Source organism: Pipistrellus kuhlii, unplaced genomic scaffold (assembly GCF_014108245.1).
Source record: "Pipistrellus kuhlii isolate mPipKuh1 unplaced genomic scaffold, mPipKuh1.p scaffold_m20_p_1, whole genome shotgun sequence".
Lineage (NCBI taxonomy): Eukaryota > Metazoa > Chordata > Mammalia > Chiroptera > Vespertilionidae > Pipistrellus > Pipistrellus kuhlii.
The window spans coordinates 177,645,610-177,671,033 of record NW_023425404.1 but is presented as its reverse complement, the minus strand read 5'-3'; the positions used below and the strand labels follow the sequence as shown (position 1 = coordinate 177,671,033).

The 25,424-nt window shown below is 44.2% G+C and overlaps 2 protein-coding genes across 4 annotated transcripts in view; one reads left to right on the top strand and one right to left on the bottom strand.

Annotated features, from left to right (window-relative positions):
- Nucleotides 1–845: 845 nt before the first annotated feature.
- On the bottom strand, nt 846–9,084 carry TLR6 (toll like receptor 6). Of its 2 annotated transcripts, XM_045573399.1 has the most exons (3): nt 8,953–8,990; nt 3,531–3,731; nt 846–3,307 (listed from the first exon to the last, which is right to left on the bottom strand). In XM_045573399.1, exons 2-3 carry the CDS (start codon nt 3,538–3,540, stop codon nt 849–851), a joined length of 2,469 nt encoding a protein of 822 aa, XP_045429355.1. In that variant the 5' UTR covers nt 3,541–3,731; nt 8,953–8,990; the 3' UTR covers nt 846–848. The 2 variants fall into 2 exon arrangements, with proteins under 2 accessions (XP_045429355.1, XP_036274512.1); XM_036418619.2 differs by lacking the exon at nt 3,531–3,731 and having other exon boundaries at nt 8,953–9,084.
- An 11,695-nt stretch (nt 9,085–20,779) lies between these two features.
- The window catches only part of FAM114A1 (family with sequence similarity 114 member A1), a 60,055-nt gene continuing 55,410 nt past the window's right edge, over nt 20,780–25,424 (top strand). For both annotated transcript variants that reach the window (XM_036418596.2, XM_036418577.2), the window contains exon 1: nt 20,780–20,904. The gene's annotated coding sequence lies outside the window, so the exon portion shown is untranslated. The remainder of the gene's footprint in view (nt 20,905–25,424) is intronic.

Sequence of the window (25,424 nt, the reverse complement as noted above, 5' to 3'; positions counted from 1 at the left end):
ACCCAGAACCAATGAGCATGCACAGGGCACCTCAAGGCCCACTGCATACTGTTGTGAGGTTGACTCATTCTATGCTACCAGGAAGTTCTATAAACTCCTACTCACATACAATGCCTTTGGCAGAGTCTAGGAGAGGAAAGATCCTTGAATGACTGAGCATTTACTCAAATGAAACTGTTTCGATTTGTAACACAATGGCTAAACCAGAGGAGACTGAGATATCTGTCATCACAACAAGCAGGTTTGAGCACCATCTCAGCGTCCAGCCTATTCCCCAACTCAATTAAAACATGGCTGTTGTTAAGTCTTTCTTTTCTTTTTTTTAAAAATACATTTTTATTAATTTCAGAGAGGAAGGGAGAGAGAAACATCAACCATGAGAGAATCATTGATCAGATGCCTCCTACATACCCCCTACTGAAGACCAAGTCTGCAACTCCTGCATGTGCCTTGATTAGGAATTGAACCGTGACCTCTTGGCTCATAGGTCGATGCTCAACCACTGAGCCATGTCAGCCGGGTGTGAAGTCTTTCTTGAACATTTGCTAGTACCATCTAGACCACATGTGTCAAACACAAGGCCCGCGGGCCAAATCCGTCCCGCCAGGCCTTGCAATGTGGCCCGCACCACGCTGTCATCACTGCACTCCGCTGCGTTTCCATCACAATGACAGTTTATGACTGTTCAGTAAACCATTCGGCCCGCGATTTAGGCTGGATTTTAGATTTTGGCCCCTTCTCTGATTGAGTTCGACACCCCTAATCTAGACAATAATTTAATACCAGGGTGTTCATAGGACCCATGTTTATGATGGTTAGGTTTCCTGGTCTATTTTTTAAAATTATTTTTAAGTTTTCACATCCTTGTTTTCAGTGATTAATGTTAATTTCACATTAAAAGCAGCTCTAATGTTAGCCCAAAAAAGTCCATGTTTGCTCCTCTCCTTCGGCCATTCCAAATAAGTCCGTTGTGCCATGAGGGCCTTCAGCTTGTGATACTTGCTAGGAATGCTGTTCTGTGGAATGGGGTCCAGCAAGATCAGAATTAAGTTATCAGATCCTTCATGAAAGAGATTGTGGTGGGCAAAGTAGAGTTCATAGTGGCACCACTCACTCTGAACAAAGTTGGGGGACAAAACAAAGATGGACTTATAACTTTTCTCAATGCAGTTGATGATATTTTCCACAATGCTCTTGCCAGGAACAAAGTTTCTCTCATGGAGACAAATCCGTATATCTTCTTTCTCTAGGCAAGGCACCAGTTCATTCTTCACCCAGGCAGAATCGTGTTCACTGTACGAAATAAAGGCATGGAACTGAAGAGTTCTTTGGAGTTCGTGTAAAGGTATGTTCCTGGCCCTGTGCCGTGTCTGGGTCCACTGACACACCATCCTGAGATACCAGGGCAGGTCGAAATAGATGCAGAGGGCAGTCACAGTGACAGCCAACACCAGCCCAGTGACCCCAATGGTGACAATCAGCAGAACTATGTTGCAGGATAATGGAGACACATGGAAGTCCTTCAGTAGGGTTCCCTTATGGCTGTCTGGATAGTCACACTTATATGAGTCAGGCCAGCCCTCTACCACTTCACTGGAAACTTGGCCTATACTTTGGATAAATTCCCTTAGCTCACATGTGCATTGGAATGGGTTGTTTCCTGCGCTGATGGACCTGATCTTCTGGCAGCTCTGGAAGAAATGAGCTGATGGGTTGGAAATGGAATTATAGTCAGTGACCAGTACAGAGAGGCTGCTGAGGGAATCGCATTCAGGAAGGTGAGCTAAAGAATTGGAAGCAACATTGAGTTCTTGCAAAGCTTCCAGACCGAGGACATTTTCAGGGATGCTTGTTATTCTATTACTGTGAAGGTCAAGAACCTTGAGCCTGGGAGGTAGACATCTGAAAACAGCATCAGTGAGTATATTTGAAGACAAATTTAACACCCCTATACTCTCAGCCCAAGTGCAATTTCTGTCGCGTCCATCATATTCCAAGGAATTCCCGCTCACATCCAGCATTTTCAAAGATGGCATATCCTTAGTCATGAGACCTACTTTGAAAAGGTCTTTTAATTTATTCTTTTGTAAGATCAGTGTCTCCAATCTAACTAAAGTGGAGCATTCTTGGAAAATACTATCTGTAAAAACATTCTGGGTAAAGTTTAAAAACTTAAATGTGCTTGTTGCTTGAGGACAAAGCATGTGTATAAAAGGCGTATCTGATATAGTTAACATCATAATGTTCATCTCAGCAAGCACAGTGTATAATACTGTCTGTGAAAAAAGAAAAACTCTGTTTGTAACATGTTCAACTTTCAGCCCTTTCAAAGATGTTTCAGAATACGTAAAATCTTCTTTACCGATATTTTCAACTACTGTTAAATTGTAGATATTGAGAAATTCTACAGGTTTGGGCCAAAGGAATTGTAAAACTCTAACCAAACATTTCCAAGTTGTTTCCACATTGTTGAGGGTAATATTTAGTAGGTTTGGACCTCTAGTTAGTTCTGATAAAAATGTAATTAAAATGTGACAGTTCCCATCCCTCAGTTTAACATTACTCAGTTGTAAACACCCTAGATTACTAACTGATATGTTTGTTTGGACAGAGAAGAAATTATTTGGGTGAAAAACGAGGTGAAGTGTTTTTGTATTCAGAATTTGAAGACTTTCTGTCTCATGTTCTTTCACATAATAACCTTCCAACTCCAGAAGGATGCCACTTATATGCAAGTGAGCAATCGGTAGCAGATCTAATGGCTGTAAATGTTTAGCACTTAATCCCAAGAAATTCAGTTGAGTCATGTTGCCAAATTCCTCACAGATGGGCAGGGCACTGAAGTCATTGAATGAGAGGTCTAAATGCTTGAGGCTGGTGATAGCATGGCAGGATATCTTCTGCAGCTGATTGTGCGACAAATCCAAATATTCCAAATCCTGGTTGAACTTGAAAATACTAATATTGAGGTACCGGAGTCTATTATGAGAAAGCCTCAGAACTCTGAGCCCCGAAAGAAAGCTGATGTCGGAGAGGTGAAGCTTGGATATGTAGTTTTGAGACAGATCTAAGTCTATGGTTTGGGGTGGCAGGTCTTTTGGAACATGAGTAAGGCCTTTGTTTGACTTATTTACTGCAAATTTGCTCCCAGCAGAGAACTGGATTGTGGTTCCAACTATTAAGGTTATCAAGCAAACAAAGTAAAAGCTCCTAACCATGGGTTCTTTGTCCTTGGTCATGATGTTGAAGTGGGATCCCCCGAAGGGCCTTTGCTGTTCTTCAGAGCATCTTGATATGCATCCAAATCCTAGAAATATAATATACATTAAAATATATAAAGAGTGGGTAATTGCTCTCAAACCTCTACTTACTAAACACAGTCATTGTGTAATGAAGAAGTGTAGGATAGTGGCTGGCAGAAGGTAGTGGCTGATCCACTCACATCAGTGCCATTGGGTAATGACCTGGTTGCTACTCATCCTTGGTATTTGAATGAGAGACAAACACAAAGGGACAAAATGTGTTCATACCATTTGTCATGGAGTCTGTTTTCCTGAGACAAAACTTGAATATACTGAATTTTTCTTAATACACCTCAGTTACTTTTTCATGAATGTAGATGCTTTTGGATCCTGCCATTAATTTTCTATCTTTCTTAGTTTTAGTTGGCAAGGTGAGTTTTCAAGTGTTTATGTGTTTTCATGGGTATTTTGGTGCTCAATTGGGAGAGGCTGTAAGGGAAGTGGGTAAGGGACTTTTAACCATATGCCATTAAAAATTTTTTTTTAAAGTATAATTAGCTTTTTTTAAAAGCTGGGCAAAAAATACTCATACTACTTCTAGTCAACATAATATACTGGGAGTCCTAGCCAGAGTAATTAGGCAATAAAAAGAAATAAAAAACATCCAAATTGGGAAGGAAAAAGTCAAATTATCTCTGTTTGTAGATGATATGAACTTATATGTAGAGAATCCTAAAGATTCCACACACAAAAAAAAACAATAAACAAATTCAGTCAAGTAGCAGGATACAAAATCAATTCGGTTTTTATATACTAACAATAAACTACCTGGAAAATAAATAAGCAAAATAATTTCATTTACAATTTCATCAAAAGAATAAAATATCTCAGAATAAATTTCACCAGGAAGGTAAAAGACCTATACACTGAAAAGATAAGACATTGATGAAAGAAATTGAAGACAAATAAATGATAAGATATCCTGCATTCATGGATCAGAAGAAACAATATTGCTAAAATGTCCATACTACCGAAAGCTATCTATACATGCAATGCAATAGCTATCAAAATTTCAATGATATGTGTCACAGAAATAGGAAAAAAATTTAAAAACTCATATGGGACCACAAAAGACTCTAAATAGCCAAGCAATTCTGAGATAGAACAAAGCTGAAGGCATCATACTTCCTGGTTTCAAACTACATTACAAAGCTATAATAATCAACACAGTATAATGTTAAAAACAGACGCACAGACCAATGGAACAGGAGTGAGAGCCCAAAAAGAAATCCAGGCACAAACTAATATTTGACAAGGGAGTAAAAAATACTTAATGGGGAAATGGCAGTCTCTTCAATAACTGGTGTTGGAAAAACTGTATATGTACATGCTAAAGAATGAAATTTGACCCCTATCTTATCCCACTCACAAAAATTTACTCCAAATAAATTAAAAACTTAACTTTTAAGAACTAAAACAAATAAACAAATAAAAACTCCTGCAAGGAAACACAATGTTAGGTTCTTCTAGAAGAAAACCTGACATTGGTCTTGGAAGTAATTTTTTGGATCTGCCAACAAAAGGGAAATTTTTTAATAAGTGGGGCTATATCAAATGAAAAGGCTTCTGCACAGCAAAAGAAACAGTCAACAACATGAAATGTCAGCCTACACATTGGGAGAAAACATTTATGAACCAAAATATCTGATAAGGAGTTAATATCCAAAATATATACGGAACTCATCTAACTCAACAGCAAAAAAAGTTAAAATAAAACAAATAATTTAATTTAAAAATGGGCAGGAGACCTAACCAGACTTTTTTTTTTTTTTTTCAAAGAAAGCATACAAACTACCTCCAACAAGTACATGAAAAGATGTTCAATATGACTAACCATCAAGGGAAGTGCAAATTAAAACTGCAATAAGATATCATCTTACACCTATGAGAAAGGCTGATATAAAAAAAAAAAAAACAAGAGATCACAAATGGTGGCAAGGATGTGGAGAGAAGGGGCCCCTTGAGCACTCTTGGTGGGAATGTACTAGTAAATTGGTGCAGCCATGATCCAGCAATTCCACTTCTTCCACTCTCTCCCTCTTCCTATCTCTCTGAAATCAACTTTTAAAAAAACATATTAAAAAGAAAACCACATTTTGAATTAGAATTATGAGAGTCAACTGGATGGTGTACACATGCTCCAGCCTCCTCCCCTTACCAAATCCCCAAAATGATGAAAGAAAAGGCACACACATGTAAAAGCGAGAAGGAAAGTTCTTAGGGAAGTGAAACCAAGAGGAATCTCCGAAATTCACAAGCAGATTGGACTATGTTAGACAGAATAATAGCTTCACAGCAATGTTCACTTCCTAATTCCAGAACTTGCGAATATGCTGTTACATGGAAAAAGGGAATTAGCATTCCAGCTGGAATTAAGGTTGCTAATCAGCTGATCTTAAAATAGGAAAAATATCCTGGATTATTTGGATGGGCCCAATGTAATCACAAGAGTCCTTGCAAGTGGAAGAGGGAGGCAGAACAAAGAGCTCTCATTTACTACTTACTGGCAGAAATGAAAAATTAGTACTACCTTTCTGAAGGGCAATTTGATCATATATAATAAAATTTATTTAAAATATTCTTACCCTGCCCTTGCCAGTGTGGTTCAGTTGGTTGGAACATCGTCCCTTATACTGAAAGGTTGTGGGTTCGATTCCCAGTCAGGGCACATACCAAGGTGGTGGGTTGGATCCTTGGTCAGGGTGCATACAGTAGGCAATCAATCAATGTTTCTCTCTTTTTCTCCCTTCCCCCTCTCTAAAAAAATTAATGAACTTGTCCTCAGATGAGGATTAAAAAAAATCATATATATATGTGTGTGTATATATGTGTGTGTGTGTGTGTGTGTGTGTGTGTGTGTGTGTATCCTATATAATCAAGAAGTAATATGCAAATTGACCCTCACTCCATCATGCCATCACAAGATGGCTGCACCCCCAGTGGAGATGGGGTTCCTGTAACAAGCCGTAATGAACGATCAGCAGTGACCTAAGGCTGTGTGGTGCTGGACTGGGGTGGGGGACCAGAGATTGCACCCCTGCCCAGCGGGGCTTGAAGGGGGACCTCAGGCCATGCCTCCCCATCCTGGCACTGGGCTGGGAGACCTGAGGGTGCACCGGGGGACCTGAGGCTGCACCCCCTGCCAGCATGGGGCTGGGGGACCTGACACTGCGCTCCCAGCCCAGCAGGGCTCAACGGGGGTGGGGCCAGGCAGGTCTGGATCTAGCCTAATGGGGGTGGGGCTGGCCGGGTCTGGGTCTCATGTGATTTCAAGGTGCACGTGGGTGAGCAGGGACTTGAATCTGGGTCCCACGATGTGCCCCAGACTCTGACAGGAGGAAGATGTTCATGTACATTTTACTAATCTTTAATCTTTGACACTTCTATTATAGAGAAAGGGCAAATAGCAATATTAAAATATTTCCTTTAATTAATTCCCTTTTAATGTGTACAAACACAATATTTGTGCATGGGCGGGAGGGGGAGGGAGGAATAGTCCCCTCAGCCCAGCCTGCACCCTCTCCAATCTGGGACATCCCTCTCACAATCCTGGACCACTGGCTCCTGATTGCTCACCTGCCTGCCTGCCTGGTCATCCCTAACTGTCCCCCCACTGCCAGTCTGATCACCCCTCACTGCCTCTGAGTGCCAACCTGATCACCCCTAAGTGCTCCCTGCTGCTGGCCAGGTTGCCCCAACTTCCCCCTTCCTGTAGGCCAGATCGCTCCTAACTGCCCTCTCCCCTCCCCCCCCAGCCTGGTCAACCCTTACTGCCTCCTGCTGGCCTGGTTGTCCCCAACTGACCCCTCTGCCAGCCTGGTCACTCCTAACTGCACCCTCACCGGCCTGGTCGCCCCACCCATGCTGTCTCAAATATTGCACTTTTGGGAAAAAATAATGTCTACAATATAATGTTAGGTGAATATAAGAATACAAAATTGTATATGTGCTAGGACTCTAATTTTGCAAAACACGAGGAAAACCTGACATACGCAAAGCCCAGGGGCAAAAAGAATGGGAAGAAATATATCAAATTCTAATAGTAGTTATCTCTGGACTTCTGAATCCTAAAGTTAATTTTCTTTCCTATGCTTTGTATATTTCCAAAATTTCTAATTTTGAACATCTTTTATTGATCACAAAAGGTTTGTCTTAAAGTAAAGCTAATGTAAAAATAGTTTATATTTAAATAAACATGCTTGTACTCTTTGTATAAAGAAAGAACTCCTTCCGCACGATACTCGATAATTGACGTTTATGAATGAGAGCCTGCCTAGAGGTCCATGTCTGGTGCCTGTGTTCAGGGGCCTGAAACTTAGCCACCACGTGAGAAAATTGACCAGCTGCCCTTACAGCACCCTGCCCCTCAAAGGCAATATTCCTTCAGGGGCCTTTATACCCTCAAGCAGTTCCAGTGTATACATTTAACAAGCCAGCCAGGAGATTTTATATTTAAGAAAAAATAAAGGGGTGGAAAACGGGAGATGAGAGCACATGATTACAGAGTTCACTTCCTTTTCTCCAGGAGGTAAAAAGTAGGAGGAAAAGTTGTTTTTTTCTTTTTCTTTAATGCATCGAATGAAAAGAGAGAGGAAAAAGACAGATGGAAGAAGCTCTATTTCAAGAAAAACACCAGCCAAAACCGGTTTGGCTCAGTAGAGCATCGGCCTGCGGACTGAAAGGTCCCAGCTTCGATTCCGGTTAAGGGCATGTACATTGGTTGTGGGCACATCCCCGATAGGAGGTGTGCAAGAGGCAGCTGATCGATGATTCTTTCTCATCGATGTTTCTAACTCTCTATCCCTCTCCCTTCCTCTCTGTGAAAAATCAATAATATATATATTTTTAAAAAATTTTTTTAAAAGAAAAACACCAAAGTGGATAGGATCTATGAAAAAGAAGACTACAAGAAAGGGGAGATAAGAAAAACATTGAGGTAAGAGTGATTCCATAATCCAGTCAACAAGTGAGCAAGAGAAACGCTGCTTTATTTGTCAAAGTTTGGGTGAGAGACATAGAGAAAGGCCAGTCCTCGGTCAGTCCCTGCCACTTCCTTCGTTTAATAACTATTTATTCAGAGTGCAGTATGTGCCAGGACTTCGCTGGGCGTTAGGTGCTGGGAAAAGAAAGATGACTAGCACTGGCATAGTCCCTGCTTTCCAAATGCTTAGAAATTAGTGACAGATACAAATAAGCAATTAAAGAATCATGTGACAGGGGACATAAAGCACTCATGCCTGCTATAAAAATACATAATATGTAATAGGTGCCGTAGCAGTGGCATAAAGTACAATACTATAAATGTTACTGAAAACAAAGAACTAGAAAAAGGTGAAAAGAGAAAATGTAGTAGACAAAAACAGAAAAAATAAATACCATCGGTTAGTTTTTCCCTTAACTATGGCTACCCGTGCTATTTTTGTACCTTTGGGAGATAGTCCTATCTTTACCTTTCTTATCTATTTCAAAGGACATTTGCAACATTAAACACACACACACACACACACACACACACACACACACACTTAAAATCATCTTGCAAAAATGTCAAAGAAACGTTACCTATTCTTAGACAATCGTTAGCATTTTCTTGCTTATTTGAAGTAATTATGCCATAATTTGAAAAAGCTACAAAAGCCTGCTTACTTACCCAGATTTCTTTCTCAGAAGAAAACAGCGTCTTAAAGGCAGAAAAGTAAGTGCTTGAGGAAGTGGAAGTCCTTAGTTTACGTAAAGCAGTACTGCACAGACAGTGCTGTGCCATCTGGTGGACCTTCCTGGAATTGCTCTTACGTGTGCGTTTCCCTTTCAAGGGTCACGGTGCAAAGCATATGACTCAGCAGGTTTTTATGGGCTTCAGACTAAAAAAGTCACTGAAATTTTAATTCATTTGAGCAAGAAGTTTTGGCCGCTTCAGTGTGAAGAAAACTGTTTTTTTTAGGTAATATTTATTTGTAAGAGCTGTAGCCTGGATATGAAATTGTCACCAGAGTGGAAAGTTATTGAACTTGGCCTGTTTTCTATTATCACTATACTTAACTTTTCCAAAGTAATTGCAACTACGGTTATCAAGCAGTTTTGGAGCACTATCCTAGGTAGATAATATACTTTAAAATAAAATAAGCTTAAATCTGACATTTTTTAAAAAAATCAATTTTCAAGAAAAGCTTAGTAGTTGATACAAAAATAGCCACACCTGAAGGGAATTGCATCCTGTTTCCTCACATTCTGACCAACATTTAGTATTATTAGAGGCTTTTAATTCTAGATCCTAGAATAATAAATAACACTGAGACCCTGCAGGGCTAATTAATCCCTTTTCTAAAGGACATTTAGAATAATTTTTTTTTTTTAATTCTTTTTACTTTTCAATTGCAGTTGACATACAATAGTATATTAGTGTCAGGTGTACACTCCAGTTATTAGACATTACATAACTTACTAAGTAGTCATCCTGATAAATTTCACACCCATCTGACACCATTCATAGTTATTAGAATATTATTATTATATTCCCTATGCTATGCATTACACCCCATAGCTATTCTGTAACAACCAATTTGCACTTCTTAATCCCCTCAACTTTTTCACTCACCCCTCCAAACCCCTTCCCATCTGGCAACCATCAAAATGTTCTCTATATCTATGAGTCTGTTTAGGTTCTGCTTGCTCATTTAGTTTTTTAGAGTCAGTTGTTGATGGTATTTATTGCTATCTTATTGTTCATATATCTTCTTCCTCTCCTCCTCCTCCTCCTCCTCCTCCTCCTTCTTCTTCTTCTTCTTCTTCTTCTTCTTCTTCTTCTTCTTCTTCTTCTTCTTCTTCTTCTTCTTCTTCTTCTAGAATACCCTTAACATTGCATATAATACTGGTTTGGTGATGATGAACCTTTAGCTTTTTTTTTTTTTTTTTTTTTGGTCTGGGAAGCTCTTTATCTGTCCTTTAGTTCTAAGTGATAGTTTTGCTAGGTAGAGTAATCTTGGTTGTAGGTCCTTGCTTTGTATCACTTTGTGGTTTTTTTTTAGTTTGTTCAGTTGGTTTGTTTTTTAATCTTTGTTGTTGAGAGTATTAAAGATGTCCCTCTTTTATTCCCCCTTTGCCCTCTTCCACCCACTTCCCACCCCACCCCAAGCCTTTGCCACCCTATTGTCTGTGTCCATAGGTAATGGATATCTTATACAATAAAAGGGTAATATGCAAATAGACCAAACGGCAGAATGACCAGTTGCTATAATGTGCCCTGACCACCAGGGGCAGATGCACAACACAGGAGCTGCCCCCTGGTGGTCAGCGTGCTCCCACAGGGAGAGTGCCACTCAACCACAAGATGGGCTGATGGCTGGCGAGTGCAGTGGCCTCCCTCTGCAGCAGCACTAAGGCTGTCCAACTGTGGCTCAGGCCTGTTCCCCACAGGGATCAGACTTAAGCTGTCAGCAGGACATCCCCCAAGGGCTTCCAGACTGTGAGAGGGCAAAGGCCAGGCTGAGGGCCCCCCTCCCCCCCCCACACACACACACACTCACTGAGTGCACGAATGTCATGCACAGGCCTCTAGTACAGTGTTTTTCAACCTTTTTTGGGCAAAGGCACACTTGTTTCATGAAAAAAATCACGAGGCACACCACCATTAGAAAATGTTAAAAAATTTAACTCTGTGCCTATATTGACTATATATAAAGTAATTCTCTTGAATAGGAATCAAATAAACACAAAGAAAGTATTTTATAATTACTTTATTATGAAATATTAAGTAAACAAAATAGTGAAAAATTATAAAATTCTTGTCTTGTCTGCACCTACGGCACACCAGGCAACATCTCGCGGCACACTAGTGTGCCGCGGAACAGCGGTTGAAAAACGCTGCTCTAGTATACATATAAGATTTTTTGGCTAATCTCTTCCTGCCTCCCCTTCTCCCCTCATTTGTATGCTAAAATCACTGGAAATAGCTTGGATGGGCTCAGCTTGGGTGGAGAAGAGTCTCAGGGACTCACCAGGGTAGGGCAAACAGTGTTAGCTAGATTGATGGAATTTCAGATATGATGCCAGAGTGCCAGCTCTGTGAGGGGAGGTCTTACCAAAGAAAAAAATGGCCTCTACAAGTACATCTATCTAGGAGAAAGCTGACACCCAGCTTTCACCCTGGTGCTGAAACAATTCAGTTTCCCCGTATGTCTCAGGTGCTTTTCAAGTTGCTGCCCCAGTGCTGGAACTCAGAGGGAGTGAGTTCAAGTAAGTTTGTGCATGGGCCCTTTAAGAGGAACTTCCTGGGACTCCAGCAGTCTTCTGTTTCCCTCAGCCTCAACCTCCACTGGAATCGTGGGCTGGGGAGCCTGCCTCGCTCCTCAGGGGCGACTTCCACAGCTAAGATATTTCTCCCAATTTTTATTCACCACACATGGGTGTTGGACCAGCCCACTCTACATCTCCACCCTTCCTACCAGTCTCAACATGGCTTCTTCTTTAATTCCATAGTTTTAGGGCTTCCATTCAGCCAGATTTCAGGTGATTCTGAATGATGGTTCTGTAGTTCAGTTGTAATTTTGATATGATTGTGAGACAAGGAGAGTGCCTTGTTTACCTCTAGAATAATTTTAGAATGATATTGTCAAGTGTACTCAAAAAGAAGTCTGGAGGCTTTGGCTGGAAATAATTGATAAAATTTATTAAAGGGTCTTAGAGTTTAGAAAAACCCAGAAGTGTTCCAAAGAAGAAAGAAAAGTTCAAAGTTCTCAGGCTAGTTCAAACAAGAATCGCATCATTTCTTCAATGCCTCAACATACTTGATTTCAGTAATTTAGCAGCTTGATCATAGTGATTCCATTTTATTCCTTCACTCTATTTTTCAGTATAAATGAGGGTTGATACAAAAAGAGGGTGTCTGGATTATCAGAGACTTCAGACAGCCAGACTTCCCTTTTCCTAACACTTTCCACTTACTTGAGGTTCTGTAAAGAACTGAACATACGTGTAAAATAACCATTCTATAATTAATTCCAGTCTTCATTGTTACAGAAAGCAAGCATTAATTCATTGTTGCAAAAAAGCAAGGTAAGACCCTACAGTTTGACCCATGACAGAGTTGAATATCTGGTAAGAATCACTTCCGCTTTCAGGAGGAAGGAAAAGACCAGCTTCTTACCATTCATTCTTACTCATCAAACATAAGAGGAAGTCTTCTCAGGCCTAAGGAGGACCAGTAAATACAATAGATGGCCAGCCAAAGGAGACAGTGAGAGAGCAGTGCCCGTCTGTGACGCGGGGAAGCCAGATTTGGAAAAAGGGAGAGGGGAGAGGGGCCAGGTGTGGCTTTGAGGAAAATTCAAGCAACACTGGACTAATGTCTTTGTGAGCACACACACACACACACACACACACACACACACACACACCACTGCAGATATGGTCACATCTCACAGTGACTTTAGCAAATGCTTGTTAGGGTATTGCATAATAATGCTGGTTTGGGGGAACAAGGAGACTATTCTTGTTGCAGCTGTTGTAATTCTGAGAAGTATCTTTCAGAAGATGACAAAAATCAGGAAATGTGGAAGAGAGCACGGCCAACAATCAGACAGTACTGGGCTGACCATGTTCACAATGACGGGTATGAGCTGTGTGGCCCTGGCTGCACAAGTTGCTTAACCTCACAGAGAAACTTTTTATTCATCCACAAAATGTGAGAACTTGTGATTTGTAGGGGAGATAATGAAAATAACGTGGCTGAAACAGTGACTGATACAGAAGAGAAGTCATTATACAAATGACTTCTATGCAAGCTTTACCTTTTGCATGCTGTGGTGGAAAGACTTTAGGAAATACTTTTAAAAAAGAATTAAGTACAAAACAATATGGAGAGTGTGACAGCATTTCTATAAAACCTTGTCTGTGCTGAAACTGGTTTGACTCAGTGGTAGAGTGTCGGTCTACGGACTGAAGGGTCCCAGGTTCAATTCCGGTCAGGGGCATGTACATTGGTTGTGGGCACATCCCCGGTAGGGGGTGTGCAAGAGGCAGTTGGTCAGTGTGTTTCTCTCTCATAGATGTTTCTAGCTCTCTATCTCTCTCCCTTCCTCTCTGTAAAAAAAAGTCAATAAAAATATATTTTTTTAAAAAATTTTTAAATAAAAAGAAAACCTTGTCTTTAAGTCATTTGCATAGGTGATCTAACTATGAGATAAGAACCATCATTATCTCTGCTTAAGGTGGAAGTGGAGAAGCAGTTAGTTAACTGTCCAAGGATGCACCACTGGCCAGGGGTGAGTTGGAGGCTTGAGCCCAGATGCAATCTATCCACTGGGTCTGTATGCTTCAGCATTACACCATGGTGCCTTAGAAGACAACACATGTTCTTATAAGACTCATTCAGAAGATACAGGGAGAGAGGGAGAGAGCAGCAGGCCATTCTGAAAACAGGCAGAAATTAGAGTTTTGCAGCCAAAAGTAGAGAAATGCGTAGGACCCCCAGAATCTAGTGGCCCTGCCAACACCTTGGTTTGGGACTTCGGCTTCCAAAATTATAAGAGACAGGACAGGACATTGTAGATATCACTCAAAATATACAAGACAAATTACATGGATAATTTAGATATTAAATGTTGATATTAAAACCAAAATGTTCTGCTGCATAAAAAAAAAAAAAAAAAGACAAGTCACAGTTTGGAAAAGATATTTGTAATACATATAGCCATAAAGGATTAATATACAATATATATGAAGAATTTCTACAAATCAATAAGAAAATGACTAACAAGCCCAATGAGAGGATTAGCAAAGAATATAAACAGATGGGTAACAGAAAAGGAAATGGAAATAGCTCAAACATATGATAAGGAAAACATCCTCATTGGGGTATGGGAAGTACAAATTAAGACAACCAGGAAACACCATTGTACACCCCTGAAATGGACAAAAATTAAAATATCTAATAATATCAGATGTTGATCAGAATGTGAGGAAACAGCTGCCCAACATGTCCAGAGATTCCCATTTCAATTGTGTGGGATGGGGCCAGGCATCCGAATTATTTTAAAAGCTCTTCAGGTGATTTCACTCCAACACGGTGAGCATCAGTGCACTCTGAGGCCTAAACTCTGTCCTGAACACACTGCCCTCTAGTGGTCCCTATTTTTTCAACAGCATCCTTCACACCTCAGGGCCTGGAGGTGAGACAGGTATCTTCAGTTCTCAGCTGCTACTTCCAGATCACTGTTCCTTCCTCCAACCTTGAAACTTAACCTTCCTGAGTCATTCCTCCCCAGAGCCTCATCATTCCCTCAGTCTTCTTTTACACTGCTCACTGTCTAAGTCCAACACCATCTCAACCAGAATTCTAGTGACTTCAATAGTTATGTAGAAAGTCCTTCATTCCCATGGCTTCTTAGTTCTTTGATAGTTTCTTTCCTAATGACTTTTTCCTGCAACCTACTTCAGTCATGCTGTCCCCTATTATAACCTAGACTAGAGGCCGGGTACACGGGGGAGGGAGGGTGTCCTTCAGCCCACCCTAATCTGGGCCTCGAGGGATGTCCGACTGTCCTCTCATAATCCAGGACTGCTGGCTCCCAAATGCTCACCTGCCTGCCTTCCTAATTGCCCCTAATTGCTTCTACCTGTCAGCCTGATCACCCCCTGATTGATGCCTAACTGCTTCCTTGCCAGTCTGTTTGCCCCTAACTGCCCTCCCCTGCAGGCCTGGTACCCCCAACTGCACTCCCCTGTAGGCCTGGGTACCCCCCAACTGCCCTCTCTGCAGGCCCAGTTGCCCCCAACTTATCTCCTCTACATCTTGGTCACCCCTAAGTGCACACTCCTGAAGGCTTATTGCCACCAACTGCCCTCCCTTGCAGGCCTGGTCCCTCCCAACTGCCTCCTCTGCTAGCCATCTTGTGGCAGCCATCTTTTGTCCACAAGGGGGCAGGATCCTTGACCACATGGGGGCAGCCATCTTATGTGTTGGAGTGACAGTCAATTTGTATATTACTCTTTTATTAGATAGGATAGAGGCCTGGTGCAGGCTGGTTTGCCCTGAAGGGTGTCGGATCAGGGTAGGGGTTCCCTTGGGGCATGGGGCAACCTGAGAAAGGGGCCTGTAGTGGTTTGCAGGCCAGCCACATCTCCCAGTGACCCAAGCAGAGGCACTGGTATCTGGGATTTATTTATCTCCTATAATTGAAACTTTGTAGCCTGGAGTGGAGCCAAGCCTCCTTCTCGCTCCATGGCCACAGCCATTTTTGTTGGGATTTATTTATCTTCTATAGTTGAAACTTTGTAGCTTTGAGTGGAGGCCTGTGCCTGCCAGGGTGTGGAAAAAGCTAGGCTTCCTCCATTGCTGGGGGAAACTCAAGCCTCATGCTCTCTCCAACTCTGTGGCTGCTGCCATTTTTGTTGGGATTTATTTATCCTCTATAATTGAAACTTTGTAGCTTTGAGTGGAGGCCTGAACCTGCCAGGGTGTGGAAAAAGCTAGGCTTCCTCCATTGCCGGGGAAACCCAAGCTTCCTGCTTGCTCCGTGGCCACAGCTATCTTGGTTGGAGTTAATTTGCATACTTGCTCCTGATTGGCTAGTGGGCGTGGCTTGTGGTGCAGCAGAGTGATGGTTAATTTGCATATTACTCTTTTATTAGATAGGATATCATTATTACCAATGGCTCTACCCTCTCGATGATCTCAATAGCCAGACTCCCACTTTCCAACTACCACCTCCAACTGTTTCCCTCTGATGCCAACAATTCCCTAGCTCCACTGCACTGGACTGAAAGATTATGACCCATACTTTCAACCATCCCTCTGCATTCACCACAGCTACCTTATTCTTCTTACCTCAATCCAGGTTAAATCCAACTTACCACTGGACTACATTGAGCCTGAGCAGCTAAATGTAGTTAGAGAGAATACACACACACCCATGATGACTATCACACTTAAAATTCATGCCTGGGTCCCCACCTCAAGAGGGAGCAGCAATATTACTTGTTCTACTCCCCTTCCCTAGCCCATTGACTCTCCCAGTCTCCTATTTTACACATCTTTCTCTCTTTTACACTTTTAACATCTTCCTCCCTTTCTCACTCTGAGCTGATGATGTTTCAATTTTTACAAAGAAAATAGCTGCAACCAGAAGCGCATTTCCATATGTGTATTACATGCTATTCAGTCGGCTCTGACTCCAACTCTATGGCAATACTATGACTGAGTGGTGTCCACAATGTTCTGTTCTCAGCAGCCCTGCTCAGCTCCTGTAGACTCATGCCTATGACTTCTTTCATGGAGTCACTCCATCTCCTATTTGGTCTTCCTTTTTTTCCTGCTGTTTTCTATTTTCCCAGCATGATGGTCTGGGAAGTAAGATGTGCCCAAAGTAAGCTTTTTCATTTTTTGCCTCCAGTGATGTTTCAGGCTTAATTTGCTCTAGAACCCATTTGTTCATCTTCCTGGCTGCCTGAGGTATCTGTAGAGCTCTCAGCTAACACCGTATTTCAAACAAACTTGTTTTCTCCCTATCAGCCTTCTTCATCGTCCAGCTTTTGCTTCATACATAGTAATTGGGAATGTAAGGGTGTGGGTGATCTTAGCCACATCCTCCCAGCAAAACTCTATTAGCCTATCTGAACCTGTTCTCCCTGTACTCCTGAATAAACTCTCTGTGTCAAGAGCCAATTCCTTCCCATTCGAGCACTCTGGCTTATCTACGCAAGCAAATCACTCTTGCTATTAGCCTGTCTACTGCATCACCATCTGTCTCTTCCAGTGTATAATTCCAATTAGCATATAATGCTACAATTTCCCCATATTTGAAAATACATTCTTCCTTTGAACCTAGAACATCTTCCTCTCTTATTCTCTCTTTACACCAGAACTCCTTGAAAGAGTTGTTTTACTCACTGTCTCTCATTATTTTCTTCCCATTCTCTCAACCCCTTTCCAATTACATTTCCTTCTCCATCATTCCAAAGAAATGGCTCTTTTCAAGATCAATAATGATCTCCACATTGCCAAGTCCAAGGGTCATTTCTCAATTTTGCTCTTAGCTGTACTATCAGCAGCATTTAACACAGTTAAAAGATTATGAAAACTTTCCTACGTGGCTACTGGTACCCAATCTCTCCTCTACTCCCACACACCTCTTTCCCAAATTTCCTGCAAAATCACTGGTATTTCTTCCCAGTGTCCTTCTCAGTCCTCAGTATCTCTCTGACATGAAACACCCAAGATGGTCCCTGACCACATTTGCTCTTACTCATCATTCTGTAGTCCCTGTAGACTCTATATCCTGCTTTATTCCACCACTGGATAGGGCCCTTCTCTCCTTCAATAGACTGTAAGTTCTCAGAGGGCAGGGCTTTGCATTGCTCCTTATTGTATTCCCAGCATGTAGAATAGGTCTAGGCACAGAATACAAGTTTTGCCGGATGACTAATAGAACCACACTGGAGGACAATTTCACAATGTTAGTAAAGGTGACCTGGCTACTCCATGTCCAGTCTGAGATACAAAAAACATAGACAAAGATGGCTGGCCATTGCAACACTATATGTAATAGTGAAGCATGAAACACATTAAATGTCCATTTATTGGGGAATGGATAAATTGTGGCATAGTCACACAGTGGAATTCTATAAAGACTTTGAAATAATGGACTAGAGCTACATGAATAAACATGAAGTTATAAAAAATGTAATATCCTATATAATAAAAGCCTAATATGCTAAGTGTCCATTCATCCAGTTGATGTAATATGCTAATGATATGTTAAGGCCCCTCAAACGCTCGCTATGACATGCACTGACCACCAGGGGGGAAATGCTCTGACCAGCAGATGAGCTTGCTGCTGGGGTCTGGCCAATCAGGACTGAGCAAGACAGGCCAGAAACTCCCTGGGGCCCTCCCACAGTCCTTCCCTGTTTGACCAACCTCCCACATCCCTCCCTGGCCCCCATCGTGCACTGGTGGGGTCCCTTGGCCTGGCCTGTATCTTCTCACAATCCAGGACCCCTCAGGGGATGTTGGAGAGGCAGTTTCAGTCCAATTCCGCAGGCCAGTCTGAGGGACCCCACTAATTTGTGCACCAGGCCTCTAGTCCTATATAATAAAAGCCTAATATGCAAATTGTCCCCTCAACCGGAAGTTTGACCAGGAGCTGGACCACTCGCTATGACATGTGCTGACCACCAGTGGGCGGTGTGGAACACTTCGGGTGTTGGCAATGTGGTGCTGGCAGCAGGCAGCAGTGGAGGTGCTGTGGGCCCCAATGGGCCCCGACAAGAGCGAGACTTTAGCAGGATGGTGGAGCAGGTGAGCAGGTGGCACCAGGCCAAGGCAGGTGCGAGTGGAGCCAATTGCCCTGCCGATCACCCTGCAGGTGATGGCAGTGGGGGGTGGGGTGACAGGGACAGAGGTGCGGTGAGAATGCGGGGTGTCCGAAGAGCAATAGCCCTGACTAATAGCCCCATAGACAGCAACCAGCAGCCACTAGTGGCAGCTCCGATCTCCTGATCCTGAGCTGGGACAGGGAACTGGGGGTGGGTGGCAGCAACCAACTTCCTGCAACATCCAGCGGGGCGGGGAGGACAGGCAGGGGAGGGTGCAACCTCTTGCTGGCTACCTGGGAGCTGGGGTGACAGGGACGGAGGTGCGGTGAGAATGCGGGGTGTCCACAGAGCTCTCTCACTTCCCCTGTTACCCTCCCCCAGGCACCAGGATGCCAGGGCTTGCACACGGGGAAAGCCATGCTCAGGTGCCTGGTGCCAGGGAGGAGCCTGCCCTGCACCCATGCGGCTTCTTCCAGGTTCAGGCTGTCCCCCAGGCAGGGATGTGTTTGTGGGGGGGACACCAAAGGACACCTATCACACCTGAAACACCATTTGCTAACACTCACAATTGCAGAGCTCAGGAAGAATCACTGTTTTTAAAACTATCATTTCCCTGACATATAAATATACATGCATATAAATATACATGCCCTCTCCTGGGCTTCCCCTGCCCTCCACTTAATATTTGGCTATGGCCTTCTTTTCACGTCAACAAATTGGATGTACAGATATAGTTTTTAATGGCTACAGTGCTGTCCCTGACTGCTTGACATTACTGTGGTTTACTTCACCAACCCTTTATCGTGGGGCAGGCTGTTTCCTGTTTCCCCTGGCATCAACAACTACAGTGAACATAAAATTGCTTATTTGACTGTTTACTTAGGACACATTCACAGACATGGAACTCCCGGCCCAAAGCTCATTCACTTGAATTTTGGTCCACATTTCCAAATTGACTTTCCAGAAAGTGCTTCAATCTGTTTAACCCATTGGTTTTTAAATCAGATTACACTGCCACAAACGGGATAAGAGAACACTGTTTAACGTGCCTTCTGCAAATCGCAGACTCTTGCTGAACTTGAGGGACCCCTTTCCGGCATGACTGTCTGCGGGCTTTTCAGGGCACTTTGGAAAGGAGAGATCAACCAAAGGTAAGGTGACCAGACGTCCCACTTTTGGCGGGACAGTCCCGATTTTTAACAAATTGTCCGCATCCCGCGGGACATCTGGTCACCTTTCAAAGGACTTATATGCATGCATATGGACACAGAAAACATAGGGGGTGGCGCATGAATGGGAGGTGGGGGATAATGGGAGAATAAGGACACAATATGTAATACCTTAATCAATAAAGAAACTTTTAAAAAATTAAAAAGAAAGAAGGAGCCGAAACCGGTTTGGCTCAGTGGATAGAGCGACAGCCTGCGGACTGAAAGGTCCCAGGTTCTATTCCAGTCAAGGGCATGTACCTTGGTTGTGGGCACACCCCCAGTAGGAGGGGGTGTACAGGAGGCAGTTGATCGATAATTCTCTCTCATCGATGTTTCTAACTCTCTATCCCTCTCTCTTCCTCTCTGTAAAAAATCAATAAGATATATTAAAAAAAAAAAAAAAAAGCTAGAAAGTAGCAGAGCTGAGGTTACTGAGGCACACATACAGTTCTTTGAAAGAAAGAAAGAAAGAAAGAAAGAAAGAAAGAAAGAAAGAAAGAAAAGAAAAGGAAGGAAAGAAAGAAATGAGAGAGAGAGAGAGAGAGAGAGAGAGAGAGAGAGAGAGAGAGAGGAAGAAAGAAAGAAAGAAAGAAGAAGAAAGAAAGAAAGAAAGAAAGAAAGAAAGAAAGAAGAAAGAAAGAAAAGAGAAAGAAAGAGGAAGGAAGGAAGGAAGGAAGGAAGGAAGGAAGGAAGGAAGGAAGGAAGGAAGGAAGGAAGGAAAGAGATCTGGCGCCTGCCCCCCCACCCACTATTTCTCTTCCTCCCCCCCCCACCACCACCCCCCCCCGCCCCCCGCAGGGACAGAGCTGGAAAAGCAAAGTTTCCCAAGCAGGTGGGAGGTGCAGCGGGGACCCCCCCAGCCCGGCCAGGGGCGCGCCTTTTAGCCCCCAGCGCTCCGGGGTTGGGGCGGGCACAGGGGGCGGGGCCCGCCCTGGGCGGACCGCGGGGCGGGGCGGGGCGGGCAGCTCGGCCGGGTCCCCCTCCGGCCCGCCCTCCGGCCGCGTCCCCGCCAGCCCTGCCGACGTGGCGGGGCGGGTCCGGACCGCCGGGCGCTCCCGCCGCACTCGGCCGCCAGAGCGGTAAGAGCCCCCGGCGCCCTTCCCCGGGCGGGGACGGCGGGTGGTGGGGCGACCCTCCCCGGTCCTGCCTCCCAAGCCCGCTCGCCGTGCTGGGGGAAACCTGCGGCGGGGACTGGCCGCCGCGCGCGGGACCGGAGGAGCCGGGCTGGAGGGTGAAGTCCAGCTGGGCGGCGCGGGCGGGGCGGCCGAGGGCCCTGCGTGGGTGCGGGCGTGTGAGTGTGTGTGTGTGAGTGTGTGTCGCTCGGGTCCACGCTCATGCACACACCCACACGCCCGCGCTCCGGCTCTGCACCCTCGGCCGCCGGGACCCTCCGCGGAGCCTGATGCATCCAGTCCCAGCAACGAGCAAGTCTGAGAAAGTTTCCCAAGGTCCCAGGGCGGAGGCCCCAACGGGCTGCAGGGTCTGGGCAGCTAGGGGCGCAGAGGGAGCGGTCCCTGGCAAGGAGGGGGGAACGGGAGGAGGGGTTGAGACTCCTTCTTGGGGTTTGCCTACTCTTGTCTTGGAAAACCGAGTGCAGGCCCTGACTTCCACCAGAGCTCATCATTCCCCCCCTGCAGACAGACCCATGTCCTTCCTGCCTTCCACCCCAGCCAACATCCTAAACTGACATCACCTGGACTCACAGCCCTTGGGGTTGAGTCCGACCCCCTAGCCCAGCCCCATCCACCCACCCTTTCTCTCCTTCTCCCTGGAATGGGGTATTTCCTCTCACATCAGGCACCTGAACTTCATTGCCCATTCCTACAGTAGGAAGACGGTTCTATAGGCTGTGAGTTCTCTGATCCTGCCCTAACCGATCCCATCGGTTACGAGCCTAAACATCTTGAGAGATTACAAACAGGTGGCTTTTAAAATCCATGTCTCTTGAACTCCCGAATAGCTCAGCAACCCAAGGACTCTGAGGGTGAGAAAGGCGTTCTCCTTGCTGCCCTCTTTTCTTCTTGGTGGCCCTTTCCCACCTCATTTATATCCACCACGTACTCTCTCCTTCCTTTCCTCCGTCAAAATCTGAGCTCAAGAAAGGATGATACATTCTTTACATCGCGAGCTTTAAGCAAAGGCACAGACCTTTCAGGGTGGAATTTGAAGCGCAAGGGAGCCAGGGCAGAAGGAATGTGAGGGTGGGAGGGGGCCTCCCTGAATCTCAGCGACTCAGTCCATAGAAGTAGCCATTTACTTATCAGACGGGCTTAAATCAAGCATTGTTCCTCTTACATCAACACCGGACAGTATATGTAACTTCGGTAAATATTTGAGGACAATAAACCAAGCAAGGTGCTTGTTGGTCACAGCCCCAGAGGAGACGATGACAAACATTGCACTATTCCATTAAGTGCAATAGAAGCAGCACATAAAAGTATTGCAGAAACAGAGAAGAGGCAGCCATTTAATTCTTCGGAAAGAGCAGGGCACGTTAAGGAAAGTTTCGGAGTAAAAAGTGACATTAGACATCGAGAAACAAACAGGAGTTGGAGGCAGGGCCTCCTGGGCAGAGGAGCCAGCGTAAGCAAAGGCAGAGAGGTGGGATGGTTTAGGAGCCTCTGATGGAAAGTCTGGTGAGGCAGGCGTCAGGGTGTGCTGAAAGCTGAGGAGGCAGAGAGAGAGCACGGGATTCTGAGGGGCCGCTGATGCTGTGCAAAGGTGCTTCTAAGCTAGAAAACAAATGGTTCCTTCTATGTTTCAGAAAAACGCCTGGCAGACACCTGGGGCCAGGCATGTTACAAACGGATTAGGAACCTCTCTTCCAGAGTTGTTGTTCCTGGGCCTTTGCTGACCAGCACTTTTTAAAACTGTGTTACCAAATTCTTGTTTTTATTTTTTTATTTGTATTGATTTTTTTTACAGAGAGGAAGAGAGAGGGATAGAGAGTTAGAAACATCGATGAGAGAGAATCATCCATCAGCTGCCTCTTGCACACCCCCTACTGGGGATGTGCCCACCACCAAGGTACATGCCCTTGACCGGAATCGAACCTGGGACCTTTCAATCTGCAGGCTGACCCTCTATCTACTGAGCCAAACTGGTTTTGGCTGTGTTACCAAATTCTTGTTTTGCCAAATGAAGCCATTAAAAAGAAATCCATCCATGGCATCACTGTTTCATAAAAATGAAAGACAGTTTAATCCCAAGGAAAGCTAAATTTGGAAAATGAAGGCAGTCCTTTACATCTAATAAATTTAGATTGATGAAAAATACTGGCTACCTTGTCCTCATTTTTCTCTGTCATCAGCCTGGTGTTTGAGAACAAAGTATTGGGATCATTTTGTCCAGCCTTACTCTACAGAGCAGGAAGTGAGGAAGCCCAACAGAGGGAGTGAGGACACCCACAAAGGGACGGAGGGACAGGGCACAGCTCTTCCCACCTCATAATCCCATCCCTCCCACCCTCGTTAGTCCTCCACGTGGCCTCTTGGCCCGGCCACCCAGATGCCCATCCTGACCATGCAGATTCATTTCTGATGCTGGACATTTGCATATGCTCTTATCCCATCATGCCTAAAACCATTCAGATACATTTGGAAGGTCCCCCCCCCCCCCCCGCCCCTTGCACGAGGTCAGTCTAGTTCACCTTTCCCTTACTTGAGATGCTGTTTTACATCATCATTTAAGTAGTTCTTATTAGCTGAATTCATTTCCTGGGCCTTCACTGACCAGGAATAAAATAAATGGATTATTTATTTTCTGAAGGATAGTAATCACATCTTCTGTTGTAAAGTTATTTTTGGAACTGTGATGCTGCTACCCCAATCCATAGCATCGTTCTGGGAGCATGTTAGGTAATGATTGCATTTACTTGTGAAAAAACTAACTTATTCCCAGCTCCTTTATACGCCCCCTTCCTCTCCTGGGAGTCACTGAAGAAGCCTCCTTGTTTCTGCGGGCGGAGTCTCCCCAGCATCAAAGCCGCGGATCAATGGTCTTGACCATGAATCCGGAGAGATTCTGAAGTGGGACTGCCTCTGGGCGCCCAGGCAGGGCAGAGGCTGTCCTGGGAAGCAGGGTGTGCACCACGGCTGTGGTCCGGGTGGATGCCATCCGTCACTGCTCAGAAACAGCTGTGTGTTCAGAACGCACAGTTTCTGATGATTTCAGACGAAAGGAGAGAGTCTTAAAAAAAATGATTGCGTCTCTCCTGTCATAATAACACCCAGAGTAGATAAAGGTCCACCAAAATAAACAAAAAAGACCTCTCGTGTTGGATTTGGTTTAGGGGAGACGTAGACCTGTAAGAGGTAGAAGTAAAGAGATTAGAGATGTGTACAATTGGAAGTTAAAGTAGGGCTGGATAGTATAGCGCCCATTTTTACTCTCTAAACAGGTGTAAAAATAGAGTCCTTCTGAAATTTATAAGTTGTCCGTAAATATTTTTAATAGTATCAGTTCAAATACTCGACTTCTTGGCGTTGCGTTGCTGGTTGAAGGCAGAGCAGGGGCAGAGAAGAGAGATTTTGTTGCAGCAGTTTTTCTGGAATTGAGGTGAGCTGACCTAAGGCAATTTGGCTATTAGAGATGAGGGAGGGCTGTAGGTTTCCGCCTGTGTAAACTTCCTTACCGAGAGTGATGTTGCCACAAAGTTCTCAGAGTCCTGCCGCCCACTCGCATGGGTACTACCCACTGGGCTCAGTTATACAGCTCATTCCTGGAGCCTGATGATGTCCTCGCTCTGTCCTTTTGGGCCTCCGGGAGGACTCAGGGAACCTCTTCAGCTTTAGGTTTCGTGTTCTCCCAAAATCAGCTAGAACAGTGGTTGGCAAACTGTGGCTCGCGAGCCACATGCGGCTCTTTGGCACCTTGAGTCTGGCTCTTCCACAAAATACCACAGCCTGGGCGAGTCTATTTTGAAGAAGTGGTGTTAGAAGAAGTTTAAGTTTAAAAAATTTGGCTCTCAAAAGAAATTCCAATTGTTGTACGGTTGATATTTGGCTCTGATAACTACTGAGTTTGCCGACTACCGAGCTAGAAGAACTAGAAAAATAATACTCCACAGGGCAACAAGCTGCTGGGCTCAGTGCAGTTGTGCCCTGATCATGGAAGGGCAGAAATAACCTGTCCATTACTTCTTGCCAGTCACCTACCATAAGCCCCATTGCCATTTCATCAGTGAAAATGATTTCTAATATCCCTTATGCTAATTAGCAAACCCTGGAGTTCCTATCCGAGAGGGTGAAAGTTGAACCCTCTCAAGAGGTGAACTCTCAGTTGCAGATATTGAAATACTAACTGACGACCTCTGGCGAGCATATTCCTGAATACAGGGCTTCAGATGTTAACCACCACTGCCAGGCCGTAAATGACAAATAACTCGCACACTTGGCATCTGGTGTGTGCTGAAGTATTTTAGCATTGTGAATGGTCTCATAACACATTTAGGGGAGAGCACACAGGACAGAGCTCATAATGCCTTTTATTTGCCCACGAATGTTTATCACAACCAGGTTTATGTTCCTGCTTAGAGAAAAGTGAAATAGTTTGGAGCTTCTTAATAATCCAGGTAAATGATAAGGATTTTCAGATTATC